The 23,619-nt window shown below is 47.0% G+C and overlaps 1 protein-coding gene across 3 annotated transcripts in view; it reads left to right on the forward strand.

Moving 5' to 3' along the window:
- The window catches only part of LOC128696887 (sodium channel protein 60E-like), a 538,339-nt gene that overhangs the window by 281,603 nt on the left and 233,117 nt on the right, over nucleotides 1-23,619 (forward strand). For all 3 annotated transcript variants that reach the window (XM_070096097.1, XM_070096098.1, XM_070096099.1), the window contains exons 7-9: nucleotides 15,907-16,051; nucleotides 17,495-17,629; nucleotides 19,040-19,747. In XM_070096097.1, the coding sequence (XP_069952198.1) occupies nucleotides 15,907-16,051; nucleotides 17,495-17,629; nucleotides 19,040-19,747 (988 nt within the window). The remainder of the gene's footprint in view (nucleotides 1-15,906; nucleotides 16,052-17,494; nucleotides 17,630-19,039; nucleotides 19,748-23,619) is intronic.

Genomic DNA, 23,619 nt, shown 5'->3' on the forward strand with positions numbered 1-23,619 from the left:
TAGACCAAGGTAGGGCAGTTGAGAGTAGACCAAGGTAGGGCAGTTGAGAGTAGACCAAGGTAGGGCAGTTGAGAGTAGACCAAGGTAGGGCAGTTGAGAGTAGACCAAGGTAGGGCAGTTGAGAGTAGACCAAGGTAGGGCAGTTGAGAGTAGACCAAGGTAGGGCAGTTGAGAGTAGACCAAGGTAGGGCAGTTGAGAGTAGACCAAGGTAGGGCAGTTGAGAGTAGACCAAGGTAGGGCAGTTGAGAGTAGACCAAGGTAGGGCAGTTGAGAGTAGACCTAGGTAGGGCAGTTGAGAGTAGACCTAGGTAGGGCAGTTGAGAGTAGACCAAGGTAGGGTAGTTGAGAGTAGACCAAGGTAGGGTAGTTGAGAGTAGACCAAGGTAGGGTAGTTGAGAGTAGACCTAGGTAGGGTAGATGGTAGTGTAGAAATAGGTGATGGGAAGTTAAGGAACCTGGACACGAAGCTGTAATTAACTGGTTAGTGGTAAAAGTTATGTTTCGAAATTTAGGTAAACACAAGCTTTTCCGCTGCCACTCGTTGTGTTACAAGGGGCTGTGGCCTGCCTAGAGCAACGTTCTGTGGCCTGCCTAGAGCAACGTTCTGTGGCCTGCCTAGAGCAACGTTCTGTGGCCTGCCTAGAGCAACGTTCTGTGGCCTGCCTAGAGCAACGTTCTGTGGCCTGCCTAGAGCAACGTTCTGTGGCCTGCCTAGAGCAACGTTCTGTGGCCTGCCTAGAGCAACGTTCTGTGGCCTGCCTAGAGCAACGTTCTGTGGCCTGCCTATAGCAGTGTTCTGTGGCCTGCCTATAGCAGTGTTCTGTGAGCACACTATCTCTGTTTTGAAGGCAGGGTCTGCCACATTTACATTTTAAGCTACTGTTTAAACTGTTCCCGTTGTTAAATTCCTCGAAGATTGTAGTTGTAACATTAAGACTTAAATGTGATAAAGGTAAGTGGACAGAATTCTACATTACCTGTGTTTTTATTACATCACACAAGTGTTAAACAATCACTCAGTGCCCTGTGACATCTTTCGTCACCTAAGAGCCCAGCGTCTCTCGGAATAAATTGTGGGGATATTTTCTCTTTCGACTGAATCTGCTCTGAATTTATGACCAATAACTTGGAAGTAGATAATACTTTTTTTCAGTTTAAATATTTACCTTTGTTTTGATTGATTTTTCGCTTTAATATTACTGTAGATTTGTCACGATAGCTGCAGGTTGGTGTTAATATTATCAAAAATATTCTTAGAAACCTTGTACGTTTAAAATCCTTATTTCAGATGGTTCGAGTATTTTGTAAATAAACCATGTCATAAAAAGATCAGTCGACTCATGATTTACCATCCTCGTGTAAATATCAATTCACTACTGTCCATTGCTGTAATGCTCTTCTACCTATTGCACCCCTCTGTTCCATAATTTTTTTTCATCCTTAGGAGCGTGTTCCACCTCACACTCTTCACACGTCCCTCTTCTTTACGTCCCTCGCTTCTTTATCTCATCTTACCAAGGGAAGGGACAGATAATAGAAGAATGAATTTCCGGTGTGGGGGGATACAACGGGACAAAGGAAGTACTAAGTTAAATAACATGAGACGATGGAAGCCATGGCAAAAAAAAAAAAAAACAACGGGAAGTCACATAAAACTGTTAGTCAGGAGATCGGTAAATAGAAAATTAGGAATCCATAATTTAACCAGAGCTGCAAGAAGGCCCAAAGATAGAGCAGTAGAGCTTGGGTAAAGTGCAGAATAAGAAAGGCGGCAGAGAGAAGAGAAATAGCAGGATAAGAATAAATTCGCGAGAGCAGGGAGGCAATTTCAGACTTTCATAACATTACATGGAACAAACTAACCCACAAGGATACAGTAACTGAAGATAAAACTGTGTATCTTAACCCACCAGTGAATGCTTCTCTCTCTCTCTACCTTCTCTCTCTCTCTCTCTCTACCTTCTCTCTCTCTCTCTCTACCTTCTCTCTCTCTCTCTCTACCTTCTCTCTCTCTCTCTCTACCTTCTCTCTCTCTCTCTCTCTCTCTCTCTCCCTTTCTCTCTCTCTCTCTCTCTCTCCCTTTCTCTCTCCCTTTCTCTCTCTCCCCCTCTCCCTTTCTCTCTCTCCCCCTTTCTCTCTCCCCCTTTCTCTCTCCCCCTTTCTCTCTCTCTACCTTCTCTCTCTCTCTCTCCCCCTCTTTCTCTCTACCTTCTCTCTCTCCCTTTCTCTCTCTCCCTTTCTCTCTCTCCCTTTCTCTCTCTCCCTTTCTCTCCCTTTCTCTCTCCCCCTTCTGTCTCCCTTTTTTTTTCACACAGGGTTTGACAAGGTTAAGGATCCCTAGCTTTATTAACAAGCTATTTACAGGTTAAGGATTCCTAACTTTATTGGCAAGCTAAGAGCTGTTACCTACATCAGCTCATTTGAAAACATTTTTATTGTTATGAGACATACAAGTAGGGAACAGGATGGAGTTGGAGCCATCTGTGGACCAGCATTTTCATTTGATCAACTGACTTTATCTCGTTGACATCATTATGCTGTACGAATGAGTTCCGTACTCGAGTCGTCCTGGGTATATATGATCTCAGATGGAGTGATGTTCTGGAGAAGGGTACAGCCAGAGTGAAGTTGCTGCTTTCTACCCGTCTTGTGGCATAAAAGCTTGTTTCACGCTGTCCTCGAAGTGGATCCAAGTGTGGTACTTTGACAATATTGGCCTTGTACATAACAGTAAGGCCACCCACATCCCTCATATGTTGAAGGCTCTGCTGAAATGACAGATCTATCCAGGATGGGTCCAGGCGAGAGATGAGACGTCTTGCTCTGTTCTCCACTCTGTCAAGCAGTCGCAGATGAGAGAGGGGGGGGGGCAGGCAAACCAAGAAAGTGGAGCATACTCAAGGTGCGAGCGTACTTATGCCTCGTACAGAATCTTGCAACCCCTACTGTCAAGTAGATGCGAGATACGGCGAAGTGCTGTAAGCTTCCTGGCTGCCTTGTTTGCAAGATTTACAACATGGTTCTTCATGGTTAGTTTGGAGTCAAATTTCACCCCAAGGATATCAACTTCTTCTCCAGGTGCCAACACCCTCCCATTCATCCTTACTACTGCACCAGCATTACCATCATGGTGCCTAGAGACGATCATCATTTGCGTTTTCTCAGGTGCAAATGTTACCTGCCATCTATTTCCCCAAGCTGATATAGCTCTCAGCTGGTGATTGATGTAGCTTAGAGCAGCCGGCATTTCTTCTCTTGGATAAGTGAATGTCAGTGTACAGTCTGCATATGCATGTGATTCTGGGATGAGATGAAGAAGGTCGTTGAAGTAGACATTCCATAACAATGGACCCAGCACGCTTCCTTGTGGAACACTTGCCCCAATAGGATGTCTTGCTGATTCCGTTCCATCGAGAACTACACTTAGAGATCTACCATGAAGGTAATCACCGAGGAGACATAGCGTAGAGCCTGCAATTCCCAGTGCTCTCTCTCTCTCCCTTCTCTCTCTCTCTCTCCCTTCTCTCTCTCCCTTCTCTCTCTCCCTTCTCTCTCTCCCTTCTCTCTCTCCTCTCTCTCCTCTCTCCCTTTTCTCTCTCCTCTCCTCTTTCCCTTTTCTCTCTCCTCTCCTCTTTCCCTTTTCTCTCTCCTCTCCTCTCTCCCTTTTCTCTCTCCTCTCCCTTCTCTCTCCTCTCCCTTCTCTCTCCCTTCTCTCACTCCCTCAGCCTCTCCCGTTGCCTCTCCGTATCCAGACTCATTCTGTCTCTCCCAGTCTTCGCATAGCACGGTAAAACACCATCGTATCGTTGTCTGAGAACACAGGCTGCTGAGCACTTTACCCTCGCTAATGTATTTCTAACAACGGAAATAGACAACAAATGAAACTCAACGTTAAAGTTTTTCTTTCCCCTCCTGAGACCACAGCCGCACCGCCACTTGCGGTCTTAACTTTAACAAGACTGTGTACTCCCGCAGTGGGGGCCGCCTTCTCTGTGTGATAGTTATTGTAGGAAAAAAAATATTCCTCCCCCCCGTCACACATGGTGGGTTGCTGTGGGTGCCAGCCTGAGCTGGGAGACTTCGGTAGTGTTAGCCTGAGCTGGGAGACTTCGGTAGTGTTAGCCTGAGCTGGGAGACTTCGGTAGTGTTAGCCTGAGCTGGGAGACTTCGGTAGTGTTAGCCTGAGCTGGGAGACTTCGGTAGTGTTAGCCTGAGCTGGGAGACTTCGGTAGTGTTAGCCTGAGCTGGGAGACTTCGGTAGTGTTAGCCTGAGCTGGGAGACTTCGGTAGTGTTAGCCTGAGCTGGGAGACTTCGGTAGTGTTAGCCTGAGCTGGGAGACTTCGGTAGTGTTAGCCTGAGCTGGGAGACTTCGGTAGTGTTAGCCTGAGCTGGGAGACTTCGGTAGTGTTAGCCTGAGCTGGGAGACTTCGGTAGTGTTAGCCTGAGCTGGGAGACTTCGGTAGTGTTAGCCTGAGCTGGGAGACTTCGGTAGCGTTAGCCTGAGCTGGGAGACTTCGGTAGCGTTAGCCTGAGCTGGGAGACTTCGGTAGTGTTAGCCTGAGCTGGGAGACTTCGGTAGTGTTAGCCTGAGCTGGGAGACTTCGGTAGTGTTAGCCTGAGCTGGGAGACTTCGGTAGTGTTAGCCTGAGCTGGGAGACTTCGGTAGTGTTAGCCTGAGCTGGGAGACTTCGGTAGTGTTAGCCTGAGCTGGGAGACTTCGGTAGTGTTAGCCTGAGCTGGGAGACTTCGGTAGTGTTAGCCTGAGCTGGGAGACTTCGGTAGTGTTAGCCTGAGCTGGGAGACTTCGGTAGTGTTAGCCTGAGCTGGGAGACTTCGGTAGTGTTAGCCTGAGCTGGGAGACTTCGGTAGTGTTAGCCTGAGCTGGGAGACTTCGGTAGTGTTAGCCTGAGCTGGGAGACTTCGGTAGTGTTAGCCTGAGCTGGGAGACTTCGGTAGTGTTAGCCTGAGCTGGGAGACTTCGGTAGTGTTAGCCTGAGCTGGGAGACTTCGGTAGTGTTAGCCTGAGCTGGGAGACTTCGGTAGTGTTAGCCTGAGCTGGGAGACTTCGGTAGTGTTAGCCTGAGCTGGGAGACTTCGGTAGTGTTAGCCTGAGCTGGGAGACTTCGGTAGTGTTAGCCTGAGCTGGGAGACTTCGGTAGCGTTAGCCTGAGCTGGGAGACTTCGGTAGTGTTAGCCTGAGCTGGGAGACTTCGGTAGTGTTAGCCTGAGCTGGGAGACTTCGGTAGTGTTAGCCTGAGCTGGGAGACTTCGGTAGTGTTAGCCTGAGCTGGGAGACTTCGGTAGTGTTAGCCTGAGCTGGGAGACTTCGGTAGTGTTAGCCTGACAGAAAGGGGTACTGTGCCCCAGGTGAGGTCAGAGATAAGTTAAGTTGTAACCTGCTGCGAAACTTCGATGAAGGTGAAGTGGCTTTCCGATACTTGGTTCAGTGTCAGTGTGTTTGGTTGTTCCTGTGTACAGTGTAGCGTCAGTGACTGTGTGTGTGTGTGTGTGTGTGTGTGTGTGTGTGTGTGTGGCAAAAGTTATAACATTGCTGAACCTACTGATGTCTTGTGAGGAAGATGTTCTCAGAGAAGGACATTGCATGGTTTCTTAATATTTTCGCCTGTGTAAAGTTCTTAGGCCTATAATTCTCCCTAACTAGGAATATAAAGTAGGCCTGCAGTATGATGTTGTACCTGGAAGAAGTTAAAATAACTTCAGTTTTCACCACCATTATTATGAAGATTTAGGGATAGAGAATTTTCAGCTTGTTAAATCCTTCTTGTTCGGTAAACTCATCTACCTGATCTTTACAATACTAAAGTAAACACGATATTTTTTTTATCATTTCGTGTGTGTATTAAAATATTAGTGACTTTCCCCTTTGTTTGCAATTGTTCAGCTTTGCTGCCTCTCTCCTACGCTCCCCGCTCTGTTCCAACATTTACCATGTATTGCAATAGATGAGTAAGACGAATGTTCAACATTAGGGTGTCTGTCGAAATGTTTTGCTGGTGCAGACTTCACTCAAATGCAGTGTTGATAAATATTTGAGAGGAGAAACACACAGCAGGTGTTTCCTTGTGGGAACACCTGCTGTGTGCTACTACGATCTTCTTATGATAGTCATATTGTGGGAACAAAAACAGTTCTTCCCAGTAACTCCGTCTCACTTAGTGGGTTGCTGTGAATGAGGTAACCTTCGAGGTAGTCAGTTTCTCAGCCTCTCACGGTCACAGTAGCGCTGTGGCATGAGGATGGGGCTATGTATATTTCGGCTAAAATTGAGGTGATGCATTTGGAGATGGCATCACAGGAGGCGGGGCTCACTAGTGCAATAAATATAAAATATTAAGAACTCTCAACTAGTGGTTGAACAATAAAGTTGAGGAAATCTTCCGTACCTAAGTGTGAGGGACTGATCCCCTCATCTGTACCTCTTCATGCTGTGTACAGTATTTGTCACCTACGTATTAAACTGAAGAAGACTAAAGCGAGCGCTTCGAAAATAAACATGTTGACTCAAATGTTGCACGTATCTTGCTCAGTTACATGTCGGTATTTTATGTCTAAACTGTAATAATGTCTACAGACTTGAAAAATCTTGGTCTCCCAGGAAAACATTGCCTTGTTGAAACGTTTATTCTGCTGCTACTACTAGTGCTGCTGCTGCTACTAGTGCTGCTGCTGCTACTAGTGCTGCTGCTGCTACTAGTGCTGCTGCTGCTACTAGTGCTGCTGCTGCTACTAGTGCTGCTGCTGCTACTAGTGCTGCTGCTGCTACTAGTGCTGCTGCTGCTGCTACTAGTGCTGCTGCAGCTGCTAGTGCTGTTGCAGCTGCTAGTGCTGCTGCAGCTGTCAGTGTTGCTGCAGCTACTAGTGTTGCAGCTGTCAGTGTTGCTGCAGCTGCTAGTGCTGCTGCAGCTGCTAGTGCTGCTGCAGCTGCTAGTGCTGCTGCAGCTGCTAGTGCTGTTGCAGCTGCTAGTGCTGCTGCAGCTGTCAGTGTTGCTGCAGCTACTAGTGCTGCAGCTACTAGTGCTGCTGCTGCTGCTACTAGTGCTGCTGCTGCTACTAGTGCTGCTGCTGCTACTAGTGCTGCAGCTACTAGTGCTGCTGCAGCTACTAGTGCTGCTGCTGCTACTAGTGCTGCTGCTGCTACTAGTGCTGCTGCTGCTACTAGTGCTGCTGCTGCTACTAGTGCTGCTGCTGCTACTAGTGCTGCTGCTTCTACTAGTGCTGCAGCTACTAGTGCTGCTGCTGCTACTAGTGCTGCAGCTACTAGTGCTGCTGCTGCTACTAGTGCTGCTGCTGCTACTAGTGCTGCTGCTTCTACTAGTGCTGCAGCTACTAGTGCTGCTGCTGCTACTAGTGCTGCAGCTACTAGTGCTGCTGCTGCTACTAGTGCTGCAGCTACTAGTGCTGCTGCTGCTGCTACTAGTGCTGCTGCTGCTACTAGTGCTGCTGCTGCTACTAGTGCTGCAGCTACTAGTGCTGCTGCTGCTACTAGTGCTGCAGCTACTAGTGCTGCTGCTGCTACTAGTGCTGCTGCTGCTACTAGTGCTGCAGCTACTAGTGCTGCTGCAGCTACTAGTGCTGCTGCTGCTACTAGTGCTGCTGCTTCTACTAGTGCTGCAGCTACTAGTGCTGCTGCTGCTACTAGTGCTGCTGCTGCTACTAGTGCTGCTGCTGCTACTAGTGCTGCTGCTTCTAGTGCTGCAGCTACTAGTGCTGCTGCAGCTACTAGTGCTGCTGCTGCTACTAGTGCTGCAGCTACTAGTGCTGCTGCTGCTACTAGTGCTGCTGCTGCTACTAGTGCTGCTGCTGCTACTAGTGCTGCTGCTGCTACTAGTGCTGCTGCTTCTACTAGTGCTGCAGCTACTAGTGCTGCTGCAGCTACTAGTGCTGCTGCTGCTACTAGTGCTGCAGCTACTAGTGCTGCTGCTGCTACTAGTGCTGCTGCTGCTACTAGTGCTGCAGCTACTAGTGCTGCTGCAGCTACTAGTGCTGCTGCTGCTACTAGTGCTGCTGCTGCTACTAGTGCTGCTGCTGCTACTAGTGCTGCTGCTGCTACTAGTGCTGCTGCTGCTACTAGTGCTGCTGCTTCTACTAGTGCTGCAGCTACTAGTGCTGCTGCTGCTACTAGTGCTGCAGCTACTAGTGCTGCTGCTGCTACTAGTGCTGCAGCTACTAGTGCTGCTGCTGCTACTAGTGCTGCTGCTTCTACTAGTGCTGCAGCTACTAGTGCTGCTGCAGCTACTACTGCTGCTGCTGCTACTAGTGCTGCTGCTTCTACTAGTGCTGCAGCTACTAGTGCTGCTGCTGCTACTAGTGCTGCTGCTTCTACTAGTGCTGCAGCTACTAGTGCTGCTGCTGCTACTAGTGCTGCTGCTACTAGTGCTGCTGCTTCTACTAGTGCTGCAGCTACTAGTGCTTCTGCTGCTGCTACTAGTGCTTCTGCTGCTGCTGCTACTAGTGCTTCTGCTGCTGCTACTAGTGCTTCTGCTGCTGCTACTAGTGCTTCTGCTGCTGCTACTAGTGCTTCTGCTGCTGCTACTAGTGCTTCTGCTGCTGCTACTAGTGCTTCTGCTACTGGTGCTGCTGCTGCTAGTGCTGCTGCTGCTACTAGTGGTGCTGCTGCTGCTAGTGGTGCTGCTGGTGCTAGTGCTCCTGCCACTAGTGCTGCTGGTGCTAGTGCTCCTGCCACTAGTGCTGCTGGTGCTAGTGCTGCTGCCACTAGTGCTCCTGCCACTAGTGCTGCTGGTGCTAGTGCTCCTGCCACTAGTGCTGCTGCCACTAGTGCTCCTGCCACTAGTGCTGCTGCCACTAGTGCTGCTGCCACTAGTGCTGCTGCCACTAGTGCTGCTGCTAGTGCTGCTGCTAGTGCTGCTGCTGCTACTAGTGCTGCTGCTACTAGTGCTACTGCTACTAGTGCTGCTGCAGCTAGTACTGCTGCTGCTACTAGTGCTGCTGTTGCAGCTAATGCTGCTGCCACTAGTGGTACTGGTGCTGCTGCCACTAGTGCTGCTGGTGCTAGTGCTGCTGCTGGTGCTAGTGCTGCTGCTGGTGCTAGTGCTGCTGCTGCAGCTAGTGCTGCTGCTGCAGCTAGTGCTGCTGCCACTAGTGCTCCTGCCACTAGTGCTGCTGGTGCTAGTGCTGCTGCTGGTGCTAGTGCTGCTGCTGCAACTAGTGCTGCTGCTGCAGCTAGTGCTGCTGCTGCAGCTAGTGCTGCTGCTGCAGCTAGTGCTGCTGCCGCAGCTAGTGCTGCTGCTGCAGCTAGTGCTGCTGCCACTAGTGCTTCTGCCACTAGTGCTACTGGTGCTAGTGCTCCTGCCACTAGTGCTGCTGGTGCTAGTGCTCCTGCCACTAGCGCTGCTGGTGCTAGTGCTCCTGCCACTAGCGCTGCTGGTGCTAGTGCTGCTGTGTGTTGTAACTTGCTGGTATTCTATACTTCTTAATGTAAGTGTCTCGCCACAATGTTGTAATCTTAAATCCTCTCAAATTGGATTCTCCCAATTCGACCAAATTAAGTCAGTTTGGTTGTCCCTTTAAGAAGGCTAGTTGTCTTGGTGAAGGGCTCTTGATTTGATGAACTAGAGCTGATTTAGTGTCGCCTTTACCTCGGATCAAACCCCTTTTACAACTTTCCTCGGAGGTCGAGATTTGTCATTTGTAAAGCCCGACTTAAAATACACAACGAACACTTTGAAGAATATAACTTTTGACGTTTCGGTTCTACTTAAACCATTAACTGGTGTGACTAGTGAATGGTTTAAGTCGGACCGAAACGTCGTCTGTTTCTCTCTCCTGTGTGCGGGTTATTTGTATATTGTTTCAGTCACGGTGTTGTGGCTTTATATTATTTCAAAATTTAACTTTGTGGACTATCACCAGTGAACTTTGAACTTTGTGGACTATCACCAGTGAACTTTGAACTTTGTGGACTATCACCAGTGAACTTTGAACTTTGTGGACTATCACCAGTGAACTTTGAACTTTGTGGACTATCACCAGTGAACTTGGAACTTTGTTACTGTGACCAGACTCCAGCCTAACATTATTTATCTTGTATACAACAAATTAGTGACGGCATCAGCAACTCCGGCGGCATGTTGTTGGTGTTTAAAACTTGAAATAATCAGAGCGCCGGGTAACCGGTTGGCTCTTGTGCTTACTCTTCCTTGATGCTGGTGAAGGGCTCTTGATCCAAGGAGTTTAAAATTACCCAGACCCTGTCCTTAGATTGAACTTGATTGTCTGCCATTTCCCCAGAGGCACTGTAGGACCCCTTCCCTAGGGGCATAGCGCCCCCTCCCCTCCCAGTGATTGTGGTGGGCCCTGGCCTTTGTCCCTAGCTGGGGAGGGGGGTTTAGAGGGGGGAGGGGGCTCCCACCTGCTGATCCATGGCTTATAGTGGCGTGCGTATGTCCAATTTTTCCTCCTTTATTGAAGACCTTTGCCTCCCTCCCTCCCCCTATCCATCCCCCCTCCCATCTCCACCCCTCCCCTTCTTCAATCCCTCCATCACACCCAATGCCCTTCCCTCCCTGCCCCTCCCTTTCTTTGCCTTTTCACCGTCTAGCTCTGTGTTGCTGCTGTGTGAGGCCTTTCAATTTGAGCAGATTACGAGCCACAAGCTGGGGTGAGGCGGACATTGCAGTGGGAACGGTACAAAAAGATTTTTTTTTTTCCTTGCGCAGAGTTTTTCATTTTTGCAGTGACTCTTGGTTTGAGCAGGCTGTGACGGCTGCACCCCGGGTTTCGCGGGTTAACTCCCCCGCGGCTCGGTCTGTGACTAGGCCTCGAACAAGCCCATGCAGTACACACTCTTACATCTGGCTTACATTAAACGTAATGTTTTAGTTAGCATTCATTTCTTGGTGTAATTAATTTTTTCCTGGTATTATTTTTTGGGGACAAATATTCTGGATGGTGGATAAAATTGACAATGAAAATCAGGGAACGGTTGGGGATTGAACCTGTGGCAGTGAAGTGTTGAAATTCCCTGGCCAGCGCTCTAACCACTTGGCCAGCTGGCTGTAATAGGATTCATCTAACTAGGTATATGTTTCTAGAGCCAGCTGGTCCAGTGGTTGGCGCACTGGCCTGGGAGCTTTAGGACTCCCCTGCCATGGGTTCGAGTCCCACCTGTTTTGTGAATTGTTTTTAATCGTATTACGATTTCGTGAGTCGTGTTAGTGAAAGTTGTGTTAACAGATTTAGACCCAATGTTTCAATATCAGGTTAGCCGGACTAGTCCTGGAGGTGGAAAGTACAGTGCCTGAACTCTGAAAAGGTGATGGGAGGAAGATATGCTGCAGTTTTAGAACTGTAGGGTCAACACGCCTCTGGCAAGTCAGTGGTGGAGTGAATGATGATGAAATCATTATCTTTTTCAGGTCACCCTGCCTCGGTGGCAAACGGACGATGTTTTAATTAAAAATTTACTGTGAAATCCTCAAGATTTAGTCTAGCATGGTTGCTAGCAGTACCATGGTAAAGCACCAGTACTGAGTGTTAGAGGTAGACTACAGTAGTCCTGCTTACCTATGCTAGGCATCCCTTAGGAAAGCACAATGATTTCTTGCTTGTATATTTATCTTAAGTATTTTCTAAAGCTGTTTCATTATCGTGTCTTGGCCAGCACACGTATGTGTCTGTGTGTGTGTCTGTCAGTCTGTGTCTGTGTTTCTGTATCTGTGTTTCTGTATCTGTCTGTATGTCTGTGTCTGTGTGTGTGTCTGTGTCAGCGCTCCTCGTGTGATCACTTATCAACTTCCATCAATGCTTCAGTCTTACCCATGTGTCAGGTTTCTATCATGCTGATAGTTGATGTAGTATACCAGTGGTATAATATATCGACTAGTATATATTAAGCCACAGCTGCCGTTTATGACATTTTATCAATATCTTTCTTCCTCGAGGAATTTGAAAATTGATAATGTTTCTGGTGGGCGAAACGTAACAAAATGCCACATATTGCGTTATGCTAATATTTTTTCTCGAGGTATATATATATATGTACACACACACACCAGTATATATACTATATATATACACTTATACGTTGCGCATGTTTGGTATAAAATACTTGACAGACTGACTTGTACTTGCCTGCTAGTTTTGGGACGCTGGTCAGTAGTTCAGCCCCCCACCCATTATGTGATTAGTTACCTAAACTTGAATACTTGCCTCTTTATACATGTTTTGGTATTATATACCTTGGTTGGGGAGGTGTTGTGATACAGTATGTATCACCATACACATGCACAGTTAAACCCAATAAACTCCACCAGTTCTTTCATGAACGTTCAATATTGAACGTTCCTCCTCCATCTTGTGAGAAATTTATTCCATGAATATTCTATAAGATTTAAATTGTTTATAGATTCCTTAAAGATTGTATATCAACGTCTGAAATTGTTTTTCTAACATACTTGAAACCAGTTTTTAGCTAGAAAATTGTATGTACTTTTTCTTCTAATGTAAAATCCTCTCATTTTATCATTATCGTCATACTGTCAGTATTTAGGGATTGGATAAAATCTTTTGGACACCTGATTTAACTGTCCAATGACTGAATAATCAATTTAAATGCGTTGTGTCTCACGTTAGCCCAGTGGTTAACGCGACGGTCTGGAGTTTGGAGACTGATCGCGGGTTCAAACCCTACCCGTGGTATGGTTTAAATGTGGTACATGTGTATACCTGAAGTGGGTTTCAGGGGTCAACGCCCCCACTCTCCCGATCTGTGACCAGGCCTCGTGTGTCAAATGTGTTATCTTCCAGTACGATAATCCACCTGTTCACGCCATGAAGAACATGAAAGTAAAGTCGAACACTTTGATTGGACTCCACAATCGTCGGATCTAAATATTATGAGGTCATTTGGAACAGCAAGTCATGATCCGATTACTTCCACCGTTGTCTTCGGAAGAGTTAGAACGGATTTTGCTTGAGAAATTGTTCCAAATTCCCCTGGATACTGTTCAGATGTTATATGGATCAGTTCCTCGACGAACTGGTGCTGGAAATGGAGGACCAACTCCATATTGAAAATAAAAAAAGTTACACGAGGTGTTTATATTTTATCCAACCCATGTACTTTTTCATTATTTTTTTATAGATACTGACCTGTGCAAAGCCGTGAAATTTACATTGTGATCCTTAAGTTGCTTTACAAACCTTCGTTAATATTCTTTCTTGGCTGGAATGTTGTTGTACACAGTATACTGGTTAGGTTAGGTTCGTCAGGAAACAGTACAAGTGTTTCTTGACGTGGGTCTTAGTCAGATGACCTGCCCTTAGAGCTTTTGGTCATCTGACCGAGGCCTTCAGCTGGCTTACCGGTCCACCCTTTAAAAATATGGCCATACTGTGTAGACCTTTTCATACGCAGTTAAATTTCGGATTCTCCTGTCTCAATAGAATTGGCGAACAAAAAATTAGCTTTGTAGAGGAGGTTTAAGAGCTTCTGGCTGTGTACATATTATTTCTGGTGATTGTAGAATGGCATATACAGATCCTTGGAGATACATGGTATAAAATACCGACAAGATGAAAATACAAAAATGCAATATAATAAGATTGCTTATTGACTGCGTTTCGCCCACACTTGATAAAGGCCACTGTGTAAGTGAAACGTTGTCGATTAAGGATTGCATTATACTGCATTTGTCTATTTTTCCATATACAGGTCCTTAAATTATAAGTTCATATAATATATTATATGGGAGCTTAACCCCCATGGTTGTATTTTTGAAGACATTTTTTTCGGTATTTAGAACTTTGACAGATACGAATAATTTTTTTTTTTTTGAAAGTCGTGTTCCTCCCCATTCATTGTCTCCCCTTCCAATTAGGGTTTGTTTAATATACAATCCACTTAACATTCCTTCACATTCCCCTTTCCCATTCACAGGCGCTCGTCCTGCCCATTCACAGGCGCTCGTCCTGCCCATTCACAGGCGCTCGTCCTGCCCATTCACAGGCGCTCGTCCTGCCCATTCACAGGCGCTCGTCCTGCCCATTCACAGGCACTCGTCCTGCCTACTCGCAAAGTTGAGGCTCAGTCGAGCCAGGTTCATTAATCTCCCTGGTGTAGCCTGACTCTCTCCCGCCTCCTGGATTCCATCATGCCTTTGCAGTTGATGTTATATTCATGTGTATGTATGTGGGTGGGTGGGTGGGTGGGTCGGTCGGTCGGTCGGTCGGTCGGTCAGGTTCTTGGGTGGGTGGTTGATGGTTGGATAGCGGTTGTGGTTCTTCGGCTACAATATTGATATGCATTTCCTGCGGTAGATGCCTCGTGTTTAAATATAGTCGAGTCTGCCACAGTAACCATGTAGTTGCCACAACGCCCTCCTGCCAGTGGTAGCAGCAGGTATCACGTCTACATTCATTCCTTCTATACTACAATACCTAACAATCCAGTATACACTCGGTGGCCACTTTATTACGTACACACTTTTGCTCTAGAGAACAGCCTGAATTCTTGATGTTATGGATTCAAGTAGGTGCTGGAAACATTGCTTAGAGATCCTGGTACACAAATAACCCGCACATAGAAGAGAGGAGCTTACGATGACGTTTAGGTCCGACTAGGACCTGGTACATATTAACATAGCATCACACAGTTGCTGCAGATTTGTCGCCTGTACATTCATGCTTTGAATCTCCCGTTCCACTACATCTCAAAGGTTTACGTCGTATTCTTATTCTACCATCTGCATGTCGCAGCAGAAATTGCGATTAGTCAGACTAGGTGACTTTTTCCAATCTTCAAATGTCCCGTTTTGGTGAGCCTGTGCCCACTGGAGGCTTTTTTTTATTATTTTTCAGCTGACAGGAGTGGAGCCCGGTGTGGTCTGCAGCTGCTGTAGCTTATTCTCTTAAAGGCTCGACGTGTTGTGCGTTCAAAGATGCTCTTCTGCATACCACTGTTGTAATGGGTGGTTATTTGAGTTCTCTCTTTTCTGTCAGTTTGAACTAGTCTGGCCGTTATCCTCTGAACTCTTTCATTAACCAGGCATTTTCGCCCACAGAAGTGCCGCTCACTGTTTTGTTTTGCATACCATTCCCTGTAAACTCTAGAGACTGTTGTGTGTGAAAATCCCAGGAGATCAGCAGTTTCTAAGAAACTCAAACCATCCAGCCTGGCACAATAATTTATTTCACGGTCAAAATCACTTAGATCACATTTCTTTCGCATTCTAATGTTCAGTTAGAACAACTGAACCTCTTGACCATATCTGCATGCTTTGAGGCAGCGGGGTGCTGCCACGAGATTGGCTGATTAGATATTTGTATGAATGAACAGGTGTACCTAATAAAGTGGCCACGGAATGTATACAGTGACAGGTACACACCTCTGTGTATATACCCCTCGTCAGCATCACTTACCTGAGAAATCTAGATCCAGTTTGTGAATGAGTGGAAGAAACTGAGTGTCGTTGACGCAAACGTTTACAGATTATAAACGCTTGCTGCTGCTGCTGCTGCTGGGCTGATTTGTTGCCAGACTCATTTCAGCAGTTTTTTTTTTTCCTCTGAGCTTATTTGTTGATAAACAAGACGGGTGTTCAATACCTGCATATGGAGGTGAATGGTATACAGTGGCGAGACGATGTAGAAACACAGGAATGCAGTACACTGCATTATTGACAATGTTGTCAATAAAGAATCGCGTTATGCTGGTTCCTTGTGTTTGTATTTAACTGAAGGAGCCTACTATGTAGGCGAAACTTTTAGGAAATTGTGACATCTAAGTGCTGCACGTCTTCTAGTCATCCATGTGTTTTAACCACTTGTCAGCATACATTACCAAGGTTTTACCTCGAGGGCTTAGCGCTTTCCCTTTTAATTAAATTAAAATGTTCTTTAAGATCGTGTCTTGTGCTGCCTACAGGGTGTGTCCTACTGGCTTCGGGTGTCTGCCTGACGTGGGGGACAACCCTAACTACGGCTTCACTAACTTCGACAACTTTCTCTGGTCTATGCTGACTACCTTCCAGCTCATCACCCTCGACTACTGGGAGGATGTCTACAACAAGGTGAGGCACTCGCGGGCACCCACTTTTGAAGTTACATACACACTTTTTTAAACTATCCACACACTTTAGGGCAATCCGAAGCTAAAGTTCTATAATCTGTGACAGTTATGTGCATTTAAAAGTTAGTGTATTCAGTTCAACGATTATATATGTTAATATTTTGTTAGTGTGCCCAACATTAAGTTTGGTTTGACCTGCTCGGTAATGTTTATGCTGTGCTAAACGACGCATGTGCAACATCAAAGTATCTTGTGAACACGTTTCGTTAAGCAGTGATTTTATTAATCCAGTACAGTGACTAAATACTTGACTGTGGAGAACGTGAAGATGTAATTTGAGGTGATCAGTCCCCTCAGTGTTGCACATGTTGTTTATCTTCTTGGCGGTTGTGTTTGCCATCAACATTGTGTTGTGTCGGCAGCGAAGTTAAGGATAAATATTGATACATGTTGCTGTTCAGATCTTGGCTAAAGTTATGAACTTGAAACATGCAAGATGAGGAATCAGACAAAATGTTAAAGTTAGGAATGTGACTCGTGTGCAACACTTGGGTATCTTTAATGAGGAAACGTTTCGCCACACAGTGGCTTCATCAGTCCATACAAAGAAGAATGGTGAAGAACAGAGTTTGAGGTAATCAGTCCCTCAGCCTTGAGTAGATGTGGTCAGTCCATCAATCTTGAAATAAATACAGCATATGTGCGAAGAAGTAGGTTATATACTGTAGGCAGGAGAGGTACAGCAGTCGTAGGTGGTGTCGCATTTGTCCAGTGTGGAAGTAGGTCATGTCCAAGGGTTAGGCAAGTGTGTGGCGAAACGTTTTCTCATTAATGATACCCAAGTGTTGCACATGTCTAATTTATCAACTTGTCGGTTCTCTGAACCATTCATCTACAAAGTTAGGTATGTTAAACCTACCAGAAAGTGGACCAGACTTAAGGTAGCAGTGAACTATAGTATTAACAAGGCAATAATTGTTACAGTTAACATCAATATTAACTTTGAAGAAAGAACAATTAAACATCTAGTTTTTTTTCACGGTTACGCAAACTTGTCCAGTTTTCTTTTTTTTTGGTTTAAGATTTGTCAACTAAGTTTGGAATTCGAAACTTTTAAAACACACTTACGAACCTCCTCTTTTTTGTTCGAAGTTTTGTTGGTGAGTGTTAGTCTCTCTCTCTCTCTCTCTCTCTCTCTCTCTCTCTCACACACTCTCTCTTTTTTCTTTCTCTTTCTCTCTTTTTCACACACTACCTTTTTACAGTGTTAAAAGTTCCTATCTTTATTTAGAATTTAAGAGCTGTTACCTACCTCAACTCATTTGAAACATTACATTTCTCTCCTCTCCCCCTCTTATCTCCCCCCTCCCCCCTCACTCTGAATCTCAGCAGACTGAGGATCTTTGACTCCCCACAAACTGATCTGTCTCTCTGGTTGGTACAGGTGATCGCCACGGGAGGGCCACTCCAAGTGGTATTCTTCGCCATAGTTGTCTTCTTCGGCTCCTTCTACCTCATCAACCTGATGTTGGCTGTAGTGGCCATGAGCTACGAGGAGGAGGCGGAGAACACGGAAGAGGTGAGTGAAGAGGAGGAGGAGGGAGGGGAGAAAGAAGAATGTAAGTGAATGAAGAAGGGAGAGGAGAAAGGGCAGGAAGAGCTAATGGGGAAGAAAGATGATAGAGGAGATTTAGACTGCAAATGTGAAGTGGATGTGGGAAGGGGGATGGGTGGAGGGAAAACAGGGGGAGGGGAAGAGGTAGAAGAGAATTTAGAAAAAGGTAGAAGAGAAGGTAGAAGAGGAGTAAAATAAACAAAGGTGTTGACTACTGTCCCGTTAAGGTGCCTTGATGCCGTGAAGGGCTCTTGATCCAAGGAACTTGACCTGTTCCCTCCCTGCCCATGGGTCGAATTTGATTGCCTCCCATCCCCCCCCCCCCCCAGGTGCTGCCTGACATGCAGGTTTAGGGCTTCCCCTGATAATTTAAGCGCAGTGTGATTGCGATAACACAAGCCATGATAACAAGAAGCTGGTAATGATAACAGCAGTTCAGTCATAACAGTATGATAGCAGTATAGTCATTATAACAGTACAATAACAGCCAGGCGTTAACAGATTAAAAATGATAGCATCAGTTATGTGTTTATTGAATTTTAAACCTGGATATCAGTTGCGTAAATTAAAAAAAAAACTAAAAAATACTATTTTGTGGCGCTAAACCCGTAGGGATCATCAAGGGTTTTCTTCGATCAAGAGCACCTTATCGGTATCAAAGGAGCCGCCTTCAAGGGGGGAAATAAGAGTACAGGATACCTGGGGTATACTTGGAGAGCGTTTCGGGGTCAGCGCCCCCGCGGCCCGGTCTGAGACCAGGACTGAAAAAAATACTAAATGTAAACACGAGGTATTTTATAGTGCTTCACAATTCACCAACATACGAAATTATTCAGTCATCTCGGTCCACAGCAGGATTCGAACCTTCAAACTTGGCATCAGAGTACACTACTTTATCCACAGTGACAGGCCTGGCGTTGTGGATAAAGTACTGTGTACTCTGATGCAGGTTCGAATCCTGCTGTGGACTGAGAGATGATGATTGTGAATAGTTTATTACGAAAGTTTGCGTCCCGGGACCTGAGTGGCCAGGGTCCCAAAGACCAAAACGTTCCCGATAAAATGTTTAGGCGTTTACATTTTCTGGCTCTTCTCCACTCGTGGCGAAAAGTTTTCAATATTTTATTGCAGTGTGCATGATTCTGAACACCTGACGTAAATTGCCAATTTATAATGGTTATAATCACATCTGTAGTATTTTTAAATGGGGTGGAGGGGTGAGATAGGGGAAGGCCTCGGTCAGGTGACCAAAAGCTCCAGATGCGGGTCATCATATGACTAAGATCCGCGTCAGGAAACACTTGTGCTGTTTCCTGACGGACCATACCTAACCGACCATACCTAACCTTATGTAACGTGCTTTTGTTGTTACAGGAGAAGACGAAGGATTTGATGGACCACCGTGATGACTCTACCTTCAGTTTCGACCCAGAAAAGCTGACTCACGCTCGACCCCTCGAGAAGAAGAAACCCAAGAATCGTCGTGTGATCGTGATGCGTCGCGGCGCTGGCATCCTCACCGACAAGTTCTCCAAGAGGAGGAAGAAGAAGGAAGAGGAGAAGAAGGAAGGTAAAGGCCGGGGAAGCGCCTCTTCTTCCTCCGACACCGCCAGGGAGCCTTCAGCGCCGCCGACCACGCCACGGCTGGGGGGGTCGCAGCTGGGGGTGGCTGAGGGACACCAGTTGCTTTCTCGCCCGGCCTCGCTAGTGATCACCCCCCCGCCCAGTGCCTCCCTGGCCCGTGCTCCTTCGCCCCCAGGGCGCTGTCAGGGGCCCCAGGCCGCCCCCGGAGAGGCTGCGGCGACCCGCACCGGCGGCAGTACATCGTCATGTGACCCATGCACCGCTGCGGCGTCCACCCGCTGCTGCACTTGTCACTGCCACACACGGCAGCAGCAGCAGCAGACGGCAGCCATGCCGGGGCTGGTGGCGCTGAGGGGCGGCTGTGACGACCCAAGGCCGCACCTCCGCCTAGCGAACAACGCCGCCCACCGCCAGCCCTCCCTTGACGACTCTGGTGTTGTGGGTGACCACGACGGTGCTGACAACATCTCCATACACCACCTGCAACACACGGCACAGGTCAGTTCCCTAGGTGCACTCTCCTTAGTATCCCACACACACTCCCACTCTTCGCACATTCCAACTTGGCACGTTCCTCTGGCGCTCAGCAGACGGAGGATCAAGCCTCCACCATGTCTTGCACTGAATGACCCACATGGGTTTAGCGCTTAATTAACATGACTTACAGTCCTCAAGGATACCAATGGCACTAGGATATCACAGCGCTTGAATATCATAACTCAGATATTTTCTGCATGCAGTGTGTTAAACTTTGTAACCTATATCAGTTATTATAATGAGCTTTACAGAGATTTAAGCAACATTACAACAGAAAGGAATACCAGTTTTAAAGTGTATGTGACAGTTGTAAACACTAATTGCTATGTATAAATATACATGGAATTGGCTGTCTGTCAGTGTCGATAATGGTATTAAACCTTTCAGACATTACATAGTACTTTTTGTGTAAGGAGTACGGAGATAATAGCTGGCTACCTCACGGAGGCACAGCACCTTCGTTACCGCCAGGCAACAAATGTCAGAAGTCTTTCCAACACAGAATTGTACTGTTCATTCCATTTGTGAAGCCTCCAGAAGTTGCACAAATTACGTTTTCACAGGGAGAGCCGACACTACAAAGAGATTCAAAGTAATGAGATCATGGGTATATATATCACTGCTGTCACAGGGAGACCAGACACCACAAGGGATTCACAGTAATAAGATCACACGTTCGTCACTGCCGTCACATTAGGATCCGACACCACACGGGATGGGATTTACAGTAATGAGGTCGTGTATCCATCATTCATGCCTCGGGAAGACCTGACTTCGCAGGGGATTCAGAGTTACGTTGCAACCCTCATTACTCACACTGTTGCAGCCATTTAGTCAGACTTACCCTCGATCAATCACAAACTGATATGATTTAAGATAATCACCGTTGATCAAGGCAGAATAGTATCTTCTAAATAACAAAAAAGGCACAATACCGTGACTGGAACGATACACAAATAACCCGCACATAAAAGAGAGAAGCTTACGACGACGTTTCGGTCCGATTTGGATCATTGACAAAGTCACACTAACAAGAGGTGGAGCAGGACGGCTATATATATGCAGGAAGAGGTGGTGGTAGTAGTAGTAGTACAAGAGTTGTATATAATACCGACAAGATGAAATTAAGACACATGCACAACACCCGGGCATCCCCATCATAGATGTTTCGCCATCCAGCCAGCCACTGGCTGGATGTACCTCCTCAAGCTGACACTGTCACCCATTCTGTGTTAGGGAATATGACATGGCAACATAGTTGGCTTTTAGTCCCACTTTATAATCATACACTATCATCATATACCATATATAACCATTATGTACAAGAAAGGAGCAGCACACTGCTGATATATATTGCTAGCTAAAAAAAAATCTTAATTCCGAAGCAGTACTATTGGTAGGCGCAAAAGACAGCAAGTGAGCACTCGCAGGGCGTGAGCACTCGCACATTGTGAGGACTTTGCCTGTATTTGGGTACAAGTTGCTAATTAAGTCAGTAAAGGCCATAAATTTAATTATAATTAGTAAATTATATAAAGCCTGACGGGTCTATTGACCATCAAGTGTTGGTCCAGCGGGAGAGTAAACAATGTTTGCTCTCCATACATCACTGATTTTAATAACTACGTGTGTTGCTGTGCGTACCCATTTATTTTCCTGTTCCCTCTTTTCTCCTCCTCTCTCTCCCTTTCTCTTTTTCCCTTCTCTTTCTTCCCTCCTTAGCCTTCTCCCCTTCATTCTCTCTCTGTTCTCTCCATTTTCTCTCCTATCCTCCATTTCTGTCCTATCTCCCTCGACTTTCTCCCCTCTGTCCTCTCGTCCTCTTTACTCTCCTCTCCCTTCCCCTCCCTTCCTCCTCTTCCTCTCCACCCTGTGCTACTAATTGTTCTCTTATATTTTACAAGCTTCAACTTTCACTCAATTTATGGCCTGTGCCACAAGTTGTTAGTAATTTGTGCTTAAGTGTGTGTCTGTCTCTGTCTCTCTCTGTCTGTCTCTCTGTCTTTGTCTCTCCCCTCCCCTCCCCTCCCCTCCCCTCCCCTCCTGCCACCACATCAGCCATCTCTCATATTGACTGACTTACACGGGCTAATATCCTTCCTTCACATCGTTCCTCCCCTCGCACCTTCCTCCCCCTCCCTCGCACCTTCCTCCCCCTCCCTCGCACCTTCCTCCCCCTCCCTCGCACCGTCCTCCCCCTCCCTCGCACCTTCCTCCCCCTCCCTCGCACCTTCCTCCCCCTCCCTCGCACCTTCCTCCCCCTCCATCGCACCTTCCTCCCCCTCCCTCGCACCTTCCTCCCCCTCCCTCGCACCTCCCTCGCACCTTCTTCCCCCTCCCTCGCACCTTCTTCCCCCTCCATCGCACCTTCCTCCCCCTCCATCGCACCTTCCTCCCCCTCACTCAGTATCCCCATTTCTTCCTACATCTGTTTTCTGTGTTTTTCCCCATTCCATTTCCTCTTCCACTTTATTCTTGTGTCTTACCAGGCTTACTCTTCCCCTCTCTACTAGTTCAGTCTCTACTTCACACATACGTATAATCCTAAGTTCTCGTTCTCTCTCTCTCTCTCTCTCTCTCTCTCTCTCTCTCTCTCTCTCTCCCTCCCTCTCCCCCTCTCCCCATGCTCTTTTCCCCCTCGTGCTGTCTCCACCTTTCTCCCTCGTTCTCTGGACTGCCGTTCATTCTCTTCCTCATCCCACTTCATCACCTTGTATTCCACGCCCACACGTACTCGACTGTATTTATTGACCTATGTGTAGTTACTGGAATAGTCTTAGCTCCTGGCCTCTCTCAACTTGCCTCTTGCCAGATACTCTCCTAGCCTCGTGGATCGTTTAAACTATGTATGGAGGCTGCCTCCACCACTTCAAGGTCATTCCACTTCCCGAGGTTAAAGAAATACTTCCCAACATCCCTACGGCTCATTTATGTCTTTACCTTTCGTCTGTGCCCCCGTATACCTGTTTGCCCGCGTCTCAGAGCCCATCCCTGTTTACCCTATCAGTTCCTCTATTTTGTATGTTATGTCTCCCCTGATTATGTCTTCCAGTGTCGTTAGATTAAATTTCGTTAGCCTCAGGAACTAGCATTGTTGTATACGTCTACGCTTACCTGGAGGGTGTTGCAGGGGTCAGCGCCCCCGCGGCTCGGTCCATGACCAGGTCTCGCTGCGGATCAACCAGGCTGCTACTGCTGGCCGCACCGCAAACCGACTTAACCACAGTCTAGCTGGTCAGGTACTGACTTGAGGTGCCTATCCAGCTCCCTCTTGCTTCTCAGTTTCTTAAAATGCTGTCTCAGGTGTTCTGTCTGTTATTTTAAATCTCAGAACACGGGCAGACCAGCCCGAAATGGACGTGGGTCGCGCCCACCTGGGTAGGTAATGTTAGTGAAAGGTTGACTTGTATCCTGGCTGGACGACCTCTAGTGCAGACGCTGGCCGGGTCACTGATGATTGTATCTCGCCTCCCCCCCCCCCTTCCTATTACCCCCTTCCTTCCTATTACCCCCTTCCTTCCTATTACCCCCTTCCTTCCTATCTCCCCCTTCCTTCCTATCACCCCCTTCCTTCCTATCACCCCCTTCCTTCCTATCACCCCCTTCCTTCCTATCACCCCCTCCCTCCCGCAAACCTCCCACACCCCGTGCTTCCTTCTGTCGAGTGGCAGTTCGGTGACATAAGTAAGTACATATACACCCATATACAGTCAAACACGTTTTCTGTGGTCACAACGACGTTTGATGGCAACGTGTGTGTAAATTACCGGAGATATCCCACAAAACTCAATGCCAGTTTAGCAGAGGTTGTTGTAGCTCCGGCTTCCACGCAG

The sequence above is a fragment of the Cherax quadricarinatus genome, chromosome 52 (genome assembly GCF_038502225.1).
Source record: "Cherax quadricarinatus isolate ZL_2023a chromosome 52, ASM3850222v1, whole genome shotgun sequence".
NCBI classification, from domain to species: Eukaryota; Metazoa; Arthropoda; class Malacostraca; order Decapoda; family Parastacidae; genus Cherax; species Cherax quadricarinatus.